Source organism: Schistocerca serialis, chromosome 4, assembly GCF_023864345.2.
Source record: "Schistocerca serialis cubense isolate TAMUIC-IGC-003099 chromosome 4, iqSchSeri2.2, whole genome shotgun sequence".
In the NCBI taxonomy this organism is placed as follows: Eukaryota; Metazoa; Arthropoda; class Insecta; order Orthoptera; family Acrididae; genus Schistocerca; species Schistocerca serialis.
In genome coordinates this window covers 661,937,931-661,949,560 of record NC_064641.1, presented here as the reverse complement: position 1 = coordinate 661,949,560, position 11,630 = coordinate 661,937,931, and the positions used below count along the sequence as shown (strand labels likewise).

The following is an 11,630-nucleotide window of genomic DNA, read 5'->3' as shown; positions in this document are numbered from 1 at the left end:
ACAATTTGAATGCATCTGTTTATGAGTGCAGTTTGCCGTCATAGGATGACTGTTAAAAATGTGGAGAGCATGTCTCCGTGCACAAATTGCATCGTGGCATGCCTCAGTCCACCAAGGGACTGGGACACGACGTGGTAAAGTGGACATGCAAGGAATGGAACATTCTGCAGCAGTACATCTACATGGTTACTCTGAAATTCACACTTAAGTGCCTGGCAGAGGGTTCATCAAACCATTTTCATACTACTTCCCTACCATTCCACTCTTGAATGGCGCATGGGAAAAAGGATCACCTAAATCTTTCCGTTCGAGCCCTGATTTCTCTAATTTTATTATGATGATGATTTCTCCCTATGTAGAAGGGTGTCAACAAAATATGAGGGTCACTCCAAAAGAAATGCACACTATTTTTTTTTTTTTTAAATCCATCTTTTATTCTACATTTTTGAAAGTTTTACAGTGTGTAGATACATTCTTTAGGAGCAATATTTTCATTTATCCACATAATTTCCATCCCTCTCAACTGCCTTACGCCATCTTGGAACCAGCACCTGTATACCCGCAAGGTAAAATTCTGGACCAACTTGTTGGAGCCACTGTTTGGCAGCGTGCACAAAGGAGTCATCATCTTCAAACCTTGTTCCATCAAGAGAGTCTTTCAGTTTCCCAAAGAGACGATAGTCACATGGAGCCAGGTCAGGATTGTAAGGCATTGTCCATCCAAGTTCTGTGATCGTTTCCATAGTTTTTTGGCTGACATATGGCCGTGCATTGTCGTGCAACAGCAAAACATCCTGTTTTGCCGATGTGGTCGAACACAACTCAGTCGAGCTTGAAGTTTTTTCAGTGTCGTCACATATGCATCAGAATTTATGGTGGTTCCACTTAGTATTATGTCCACAAACAAGAGTCCTTCGGGATGGAAAAACACTGTAGCCATAACTTTTCCAGCAGAAGGTGAGGTTTTGAATTTTTTTTTTTTCTTGGGCGAGTTTGCATGATGCCACTCCATTGATTGTCTCTTCATCTCTGGTGAAAAATGATGGAGCCATGTTTCATCACCTGTCACAATTCTTCCAAGAAATTCATCTCCACCATTCTCGCACTGTTCCAAAAGTTTGCTGCATACTGTTTTTCTTGTTTCTTTGTGAGCGAATGTCAACATCCTGAGAACCCTTGTGGATGCTTCCCACTGTCTCGTTTTCACAGCACAGGAATTCTATGACAGCACGTTGCTTCTGGCAAACATCAAGCGTAGCAACCATCTTGAAGACATGCTGTGATGGCGCCACTCACGAGAACAGGTTGAACTAAGTTTGAAAACAAGTGGGAAGGATGAATCTACACACTGTAAAACAGGATGAATCTACACACTGTAAAACTTTCACATTTGCAGAATGAAAACTGTATTTTTACAAAAATAGTGTGCATTTCTTTCGGAGTGACCCTCGTATTTTCACATTCGGAAGAGAAAGTTGGCCATTGAAATTTTGTAAATAGATCTCACTGCAAAGAAAACCACCTTTGTTTCAGTGACTGCCACCCCAGCTTGTGTATCGTATAAGTGACACTCTCACCCCTATGGCGCGATAACATGAAACGAGCTGCCCTCCTTTGCACTTTTTCGATGTCCTCCGTCAATCCTACCTGGTAACATTTGTGAGATATTCCACCTGGTTATCACAACTGGGGAAATCTTGTTCTTCGAAGGTTGCCAGGGAGGAGTAAAGCTGCCAGTCAGCCTCAGTAAGCTGCCATTTGGATGTGGACGTAGATGGGGGAGGAGTCAGCCAACGGATAGCACAAAGGAAACAGTCACTCAAGTAGGTGTCAGAAAGAACATACCACTCAAGACAATGGGCAAGCTGGGCAGTGCAGAAGGATAGGTCCAAATGGGAGTAGGTGTCAGAAAGGAAAGTGGGTGCACTGTGTTAAGGTAGTAGAGGTTAAGCTGGGTAAGAAGGTTAGCCAAGAGTGCACCTCTCTGACAGGTCCTGTGAGAATGCCACAGGGGATGTCACACATTAAAGTCACCGATTAGCAAAAATAGGGGAGGTACCTGCCCAATAAGCTGAAGGAAGTCTGCCATGGCGACATCAAATGATGGAGGAACATAAACATAGGGAAAAAGTCAGGTGCGGAAGGAAAAGGCGAACTGCAACAGCTTGAATATGGATAGTCAGGGAGATGGGTTAAATATGAATGTCGGCCCCTTTTGAGCAGCATGACGCCCCCATGAGATGGAATGCCATCCTCAGGGGGAAGGTCAAAATGACCCGGTAAGAAATGTGAAAGCTCAATGCAGTCATGAAGGCACAATTTCGTTTCTTGAAGACAGAGTACAAGGGGACGCTGCGATGCTAAAAGCAGTCATAAATCCTCTTTGTGGAACCGAAGGCCATGAACGTTCCATTGGAGGAGAGTCATGATGATGAGATGTAGGGGTGTCATCTCGGTGGCTGGCGAGTGATACCCTGTGGAGAGTCACTACTACAGGGCACAGAAGCAGGAGGATCCTGCTCCATGGGGTCCATAGAAGCATCGGCTTTCTTGAGTCCAATGCTGAAAAACAGTTGGTGATGTGCATCGGTGACACGGAGGCCAGCCGGGCTAAGGTATCACGCGGTGACTCCATCAAAGAGGATCTTCGAGTCACCAAAGGAGAAGACCATTTGCCTTTGGTGGATCTCTTCGAGGCTTTTCAGTTGGAAGAAGACTCTGGTGGTGTTTGGCTGGAGGCACAGAGGAAGCCTCCACAGAAGTACTCCTCCTGTCCTTTCTGAACTACAGGTTGTGTAGCTAGTGGCTAGAGAGTTTGATGGCTTGTTGCAGAGCTGGATGGGGGGATGCATGCTACCTTGACACTGGGCTATTTCACAACCTCAGAGTTGAATTGTAGGTCGCATGGCTGTGACCATGTCCTTCATGGAGTGAGGGGTAACAAGAACAGGGCTATAGGTGCCAGACGGGAGAACACAGGGTTTGTAACTAGGCAATAACTTCTATCACTATAGACCATGACTGTTTTATCCAGTGACACACTTGTTTGATTGTAGGTCATTTTACAGCTCCCTTCAGTGTGAATTAATGTTGGGTTTCATCTATCATCCATTTGTTCCGTTCCTCTGTCATATACATTTTAAATGGTTTATTTATAGAGACATCGAGAGGTTGCAATTGTGAAGTAAGCCCTCCTGGAATAACCGCAAGCTCTGTATTTACCTGTCACAGTTTCTCTTCCACAGCATTTTTCAAATGACTACCAAACAAGATGACAACTCTTCTTCAATAAAGCACAATTACTACTTCTCACACACTGTTAATCCACTATTTCATAGCAGCCTCGTCCATCTAGCCCTTGTCTTGTACATCAACAACAACTGGTAGTATTTCAGGTTTTGGCACTGTTTTGCACTTGAAAATGATAATTGGATTAAGTTTAGAACCGTCAGCACAACATGAAAGGAAAAAAGTGTAGTGTCTTTTTTCATGTCCACTTGTTTTTATAGTTACAGTTTTAGCACCTTTCATAGCAACAGTTCTTTCACTCGGCAAATCAAACGTCAGAGGAATTTCATCCATATGCACTATTTGGTTTAGTTCCACACTGGCTTTCTTTCGAAGCTGCACTGTAGTGCTACTTTACACTATGTACTTGAGTCATTTTTGTACTAATTCTAATGCCACTTTGACAGTGTCCCTGAATCCATTTCCATATTTCATCTCTTAATTTTGGCCATTTTGCATTCAATCCTGTATTTACACATTTGGTCTTAATTTTTTCCCCCCTTCTTCTTTATTAGTCCGCCAATTGCGAATGGCTTTTTCTATTGGCCAGGGGGCCAGAATACTGCTCAGCTGCCCTGTTTCCATGTTGTTCTGCATATGCTTTTACTTCTAATTTATAGCTTTCATCACATGAATACCTTTTATTGTTTTCCATTATGAAATTAGCTACTAACAAAAATATTCTACTGTTACCAATAACACAAATCACTTTCAATTCAAGTTCACTGGCGCCTTAGACTGCATTGACACCTAGGCTAGACAGTGATCTGGGTTTGTGATGGCAGGGTGGGAGGGAGACAGTGTTACCAAGCTTGTGAATCCCTGGAACTCATGTTCCTCTCATCAGTGCACTGCTGCTGCCAGTTGAATCCAATGTTGCCAGATAGAGTGTGTTTTCCTGCGGCTTAGAACATACAGCCATTTTTAAGACTGGTGGGAATTGTAAATGAAACTCTGGACATTTTTATATTAATTTCAAGTATAAGATACACCTGAATTTTTGAGGCAATTTTTCGAAGAAGAAAGTGCATCTTATAGTGCATAAAATATGGCATCTTTTGATACACGTCTTCCAGTTGTAATGCTGTATAATGTGGGCTTAATGTTACACATTCAAAACTCTTTTCACTAAGTCAATAAATTACTCACTGTAAAAGGTTTTTAACTCTTTTTATGGTTATTTATGTATTACAATGATCCAATACATGTCCATGCTTGCTGATGATGTTTCACTCCCTGTTACCTTAAATTACCATATCAGTTTCCTGTCATTCATTATTTCAGGACTGTATGCACACTGTAGCATATATTAAATGGCTTGTAGTAACTAGCCTGGCATTCATATTGCAGAATAATTAGCACATTAAGCATAAACTAATCATGTTTGAATGAATGATTCTAGAAACAGCAGCCTCAATGAGATTGCCATATTTTTGTCTGTGCAAAAGACACCTCAACAAGCATGTTATCCTATTATCAGCAATGAATCTCAGCACAGAATTATATCTAAAAAACAAAGATGATGTGACTTACCAAACGAAAGCACTGGCACGTCGATAGACACACAAAAAAACACAAACATACACACAAAATTCTAGCTTTCGCAACCAACGGTTGCCTCGTCAGGAAAGAGGGAAGGAGAGGGAAAGACGAAAGGATTTGGGTTTTAAGGGAGAGGGTAAGGAGTCATTCCAATCCCGGGAGCGGAAAGACTTACCTTAGGGGGAAAAGGGACGGGTATACACTCGCGCACACACACACATATCCATCCACACATATACAGACACAAGCAGACATATACAGAGGCCCTCTGTATATGTGTCTGTATATGTGTGGAGGGATGTGTGTGTGTGTGTGTGTGTGTGTGTGTGTGTGTGTGTGTGTGTGTGTGTGTGTGCGCGCGCGCGCGAGCGAGCGAGCGAGCGAGTGTATACTCGTCCTTTTTCCCTCTAAGGAAAGTCTTTCCGCTCCTGGGATTGGAATGACTCCTTACCCTCTCCCTTAAAACCCAAATCCTTTTGTCTTTCCCTTTCCTTCCCTCTTTCCTGACGAGGCAACCGTTGGTTGCGAAAGCTAGAATTTTGTGTGTATGTTTGTGTGTCTATCGACGTGCCAGCGCTTTCGTTTGGTAAGTCACATCATCTTTGTTTTTTAGATATATTTTTTCCCACGTGGAATGTTTCCTTCTATTATATTCAGCACAGAATTAGTTTTACAGAATCATTCCACAGAATTAAAAACCTAACAAGTTTAAAAGTAGAGGGCTCCCAGAAGGAAAAAAGGAAGTAATGTATGGTTTTGTCTTCACCCACCAGTACATCTTATCCCATTTACAACTTTTGTAAAGTTTTCTTTCTTCTAATAAAAAATTGTGAACTGATAAATTACTTGTAAGAAAAAGATATACCTGAAAAATGTAAGTCAGGTTGATTCATAACAAAAATTATTACATCAGAGGAATGATTATTCAAATCACAAATTGTGTTTATATTGCACTATATATAAAAATGCATTTTACCACTTTCTCATCTTACATTATCTTCACAACTAGAGAGACAATAAAGAATCATTACATAAATTATTCACACAGCAAGTAAGAAAATCACACAATTGTCACCAAATAAATACTGATAAAGCCTTCAACTATTAAATTTTGATGAATAATTTAAATTTCTACATGAATCAGAAGATTGACAAAAAATGGGCATCACCTTTAATCCCGTTTGGTAACAGGCTTAGGAGGTTCAGTCTCTGAATACGCTTTAATTATGAAAAACACCAATGAAATGTGCAGTACTATTACTGCAGTTATCGCTGAATACACATTAGCCTTGATAGAGTCATCAGACAGGATACCTGAAAGGAGATAAATATCACTGGATGCATAATTTATGTCTATTATCATAATCATCATATCAGTGTTTTACATTGTATTGTTACATACACAGTGTGGAAAACATACATTCAGCAATGTTGTTTCTGTTGCAAAGAATTAAACTTTTAATTTGAAGGTCTACTTTGGGGTCATTGGAAGTGTCTGATTCCACCTGTCTTCTTTGACCCATGATGGAATGGTGTGCTGTGTGACGTCACTGTTGTGTGGTGTTTTTGAGTTTGTACGTCTTTGTTGATGCCATGTTGTTGTACTTGATGGTGCTCTATTGTCTTGGATGCTGATGAGTTGAGTTTAAGGTGTGTTACTGGGTTCATTTAAGTCTTGGCTATCACTGTGATAATGTAGGTTTACTTGGATTTGAGCAGTTAGTGCTATAACGTGGATTTGGAAGGGTTTGCTTTGTTATCAGGGAGTTGTTATACAGTTTTTTTTCTCTCTTTGTTTATGTTTTGACAAATTGTGAAGTTTTGTCTGTTTTATATTCATGGTATTTCGGTTGTGTTTTAATTGATTGAATCAACTTTTGTTTTTGCTGTTTGGGTTTTGGTTTCAGTGGTGTTCTGTGAGTTATGTAGTGGTTTGTGGGTTGCCAGTAGGTATCTAGAGTTGTGCTTGAACTATGTATGTCAAGTAAAATGTCCGATTCCACTTTTTGGAACTGCAGATTTTGGTTTTTGGTATTTTGGACCTCATTTGAGCTATACGAGTCAAGTGAAGTGTACACCTGTTGGTTTTGTGGCTGTAGCTTTATGTCTTGTATAATATTTGTTTTGGGATGGTGCAGTGTTTTGTATTATTATATATTTAGCTTGTCCCCACCCTACACCCCCTATTTCCCACAGTTGTTCTGTTAGTCTAATTTTATTGTTGGAGTGAGAGGTTCTTGTGCAATTTTTATTTCTGTTTGCATTTGCTGGCACATGTATGTATTGGCAACATTGTCGCCATTCATATACACTGGAAGTTGGCGTTTCCACCATACGCTTCCCTAATTCCCTACTTTTAAAAAAATGTAATTACAGTATATCAGTTTCATGAATACCATATTGGATACATACTCACATAGATGACAAATGTTACATATATTCCTCCATAGTTAGCTCATTTACTTAAATACTCTATTATTGGTCTCAAGGCTACTTTTTCTCATTTCTAACAATGTGCATTCAAATATGAGAAACGTGCTTTTGAAACTGGTCACACAGTAATACAGGAACAATACAAAAAATTTTTGACACACAGATACTACTATAATTGCTAACAGTTGTCTGAAACTGATTTTTAAGTACCCTAAGGATTGTGTGCCTTGTGACATTTACAGACCTGGCATATAAATAACACTAACTTTGTACTGAAAACACAAGATTTCAAACACTGTTGTGTGTAAAACTTACATAAACAAATTATCACCTACACAAATGATTTCATTTATCAATTTAATATACAGCCCAACACAATAATTCATAATGTTTGTATAAAGTTGAAGCTTTATTTCGGAAGGGGAAACGAAATTCACTTCACTATTTTTTACCAAACGAAATAGGTCATCGTTGAACAGACGGATGTCAGTGTCCAACAGCACGATATTTCAGCAAGTGACCATGTTGCCATCATCAGGTGCTCTGATGAACTGGCCGCTTAGGGGCCATCGCAGAACTTCTGTTTCTTCCATCCCTTCCTTCAATCTGCCACACAATGAAGAAGATAGAGATATCGCACAGTGAACTAACTGACTTCATGGCAGGCACAGGAACAGCAGATGTGCATACCTGGGCATGAACCTAGGATGATTCAACTTGATAGGGGGAGGAGAGATGTCTGATGGAGATCTCCGACACCACAGCACATCAAACTGGAGGGGGGGAGGGACGGGGGGAGGAGGAGGAAAGTTCTCACATTCAAATTATTCTCTGAACCAAGAGCAGGTTCAAATCTGAAGAGGAAAGCTCTGAGATATTTAGCCAGTCATGGAACATATATAGGAAAGACAGATGAGAGGCCACATGAGGAGGAGTGTCCATGCAGTTCACAAAAATATTGTCTCTGTTGAGGTCCAAGTTGAGTGTGACAGTGAAGTCATCTGGTTGCTTGTAGCACGTGTAGATGAAATCAAGTTAATTGTTCGATGTTTTACTGGCCACCCAATTCTGTTGTGACAGTCAAAGAGCCATTCAAACAAAGTCTACGGTCAATAATGTAAATAATGTAATGTTGGAGGCAAATTTAACCTGCTGAGTAATGTTTGGAGATGGTATTACTAGTCCAGAATGAGATTTTCACTCTGCAGCGGAGTGTGCGCTGATTTGAAACTTCCTGGCAGATTAAAACTGTGTGCCCGACCGAGACTCGAACTCGGGACCTTTGCCTTTCGTGGGCAAGTGCTCTACCATCTGAGCTACCGAAGCATGACTCACGCCCGGTACTCACAGCTTTACTTCTGCGAAAGGCAAAGGTCCCAAGTTCGACTCTCGGTCGGGCACACAGTTTTAATCTGCCAGTATTACTAGTGTCCCATTTGACACAATCCAGTCATTTAAATATCTGGGCATAACGTTGCAAAGCAGTAAAGTGAAAAGACTATGTGAGAACTGCGGTACGGAAGGTGAATGGTTGACTTCGGTTTACTGGGAGAATTTTAAGGAAGAGTGGGTCACCTGTAAAGGAGACTAAAGGTTGCTGGTGCGACCTATTTTCGAGTATCGCTTGAGTGTTTGGGATCCATATCGGGTAGGATTGAAGGAAGACATCGAAGTAATTTACAGGGGGATGGCTAGATTTGTTACTGGTGCGTTCGAACAACGCGTAAGTGGTAGAAAGATGCTTTGGGAATCCCTGGAAGGAAGGCAATGTTCTTTCTAAGAAACACAACTGAGAAAATTTAGAGAACCGGCAATAGAAGTTGACTGCTGAATGCTTCTACTGTCTCCAACATACATTGTGCATCATGTCCATGAAGATAAGATACGAGAAATTAGGGCTCATAAGGAGGCATCCAGACAGTTGTTTTTCCCTCACTCTATTTGCGAGTACCGACAGCAAAGGAAATGACAAGTAGTGGTACAGGGTGCCCTCCGCCACACACCGTACCGTTGCTTGCTGAGTATCTATGTAGATGTACAGGAAGAGGAGAAGGAGGGGAGAAAGTGTCATGTCAGTTCCTAAGTTATCAGTTTATCAGTGCACTTGATGATGTCAATGCTGTTGGCTGCTGAAATATTGTGCCCATTGAACACTTACACCTGGTTGTTCACCTATGAACTATTTCATCATGCAGTAAACGAAGAAAAGCTAAAGAATCACAATTTTGTATCATCTTGCCAAATTTTATCAAAAACGAAGAGGAGGGAAAAAAAAAAAAATTTCCACGAGTGGAAATGAAAGTAAACGTACAAAGCATCAGACAGGGCACAAATGCCTCCTTTTTCAAATTAACTAATAATTGCTGCTACACCCAATCAGTGTATTAAACATTCATATTCTATGGAAGTCATTTTTTAAATAAGTTCTGTTGATAAGTACAAGAAACTAACACCCTTCAGTTTTTTCTCTGAACACTGACAAATTTTGCAGTTCAGATTTTGTTACCAACACAGTGACACTCCCAAGTGCATAGTGTTAACAAGGGTTTAAATGATTATGACTGGTACTGATAACACTGTTTTTAGGGAACCAAATATTTTACCTAAGTGAAATGAATGCTAGGCTTCCACTGAAAGCATTTCATATGGGCTTAGCAGGACAGAGGTATGGAGATCTTGTGGCCCATTCCACCTATCAAGCTTTGTGCAAGTTTGGGTTAGTGGCTGAATAAAGTGTTCTGCAATGAATCTGATTCACAATTGTGTCCTTCAGTAAGAATCACTTTGGTATCACCCCTATGACACAGAGAAGGAGCATCCTTTGTGACAAATGACAGTTCAAACAACTCTCTTCTCTAAATGTATACCTCATTCATAAATACTAGGCCACACATTATATGCCTATTGTTATCCACGGGCTTACGAACTTCATGAATCAAATCAAAGAAAACAAATTCCCACCATTCCAATGGGTTTACATTGCATACACTACATGTAACTATTCAGTCTTCACTGTACTTTCATTACAGTCCTTCTGAATACAGGTCTTGAAGTGATAAGTCTTCACAACTTTTTCCTCGCAGGAAAACCAACTATATTGTTCGGGACGACGCTGTAGTGGCATGTTGTAGCCGTGACATGCTAATGTATAATATTAATTAAATAGGCATTACATGGCTACGTCATGATAATCGGCTCGATTGCAGTGATTATAAAATTGCATGAGGAAAACAGCAAAATTATAAATGAAATATATGATTCACCTCTTCCACTTACCGTTAAAAATCACATACTTAACACCAAAAAATGTCGCCACGGGTAATATCATCACGCCGAAACAGTACATAAATACTGTCCTAATTATGTCGATGTCCGACGAACCCTACAAATAAGCATGAAACTCAATATTCTGGGATGTTGACTAAGCCATATAGATAACATTAAAAGAAAAACAAAAAACACTGACCACTTCATTTATAAATGAAGTGTACCGGAAAATAATGAAACTTGCTAAGAGGAAATTAAAATTTTTTCTGCTTGAGAACCACTACCACTCCACAAAAGAATTTCCGTAGATTTCCGGTTACTAAATCTACATGTTGAATAACATTACCGCAAAAGCCAATAATGGAACAGACCGCATGTAGAGGAATACTCTCTGAGTTTATATATTAGAATTGTGAGCTTATTAACACACAACAATTCATAAAGTGTTGTCAGCAGATATGGTCTACGGAACAAGCAGAAAGCTAAATTACTATCATCACAAATATCTTCAATACAATCACTTCCACACGCACTTACTTTTGGTATCCTGTTAATCATGTCACCACAGTTAGTGCACACACGAATATAGGAAAATAATGCCCGACGGCTTCACACGCTTTATCAGCTGCACCTATGCCAGTCACATGTCTTTACTAACCAAGTAACCAGTGTTTATCTGCTGCTTTGAATATACATACACAAGCGATGATCGACTGCAATGATGCTATTGTCACTTTTGTTTGCGCACCGGCAGAGACCTCAACTACCTTCCAAGAATAGCCCGTCCACAGGCCACGATCTATCTGCGCAGATAAATGCGCAAATGTCTGAGCACGCAAATAAGCGTTGCAAATACAGTGCGTTCATACGATAAAATACACCTCGTCGGTCCACACTCACTTGGTCCAATCTAGTATCTACTTCTCACCCGCCATCTGTCGGTCTACAAAAGATATTTCAGCGGCAAGTGGCTATGCTCTCGCAACATTAAAGTTTAATTCATTTATACAGAATCGTAATAGAGGAAATTCTGTTATGGTCTGTGATCGCAAACTATACTGAAATAAAAGACGCAGTAAACAGAAAGATCAATCATAGTT

At 40.2% G+C, this 11,630-nt stretch overlaps 1 protein-coding gene across 1 annotated transcript; it reads right to left on the bottom strand.

Annotated features, from left to right (window-relative positions):
• Positions 1–6,001: 6,001 nt before the first annotated feature.
• Positions 6,002–11,293, bottom strand: LOC126473131 (vacuolar ATPase assembly integral membrane protein VMA21 homolog). Its single transcript, XM_050099986.1, has 3 exons — positions 11,068–11,293; positions 10,540–10,645; positions 6,002–6,144 (listed from the first exon to the last, which is right to left on the bottom strand). Exons 1-3 carry the CDS (start codon positions 11,086–11,088, stop codon positions 6,002–6,004), a joined length of 270 nt encoding a protein of 89 aa, XP_049955943.1. The 5' UTR covers positions 11,089–11,293.
• Positions 11,294–11,630: the final 337 nt, after the last annotated feature.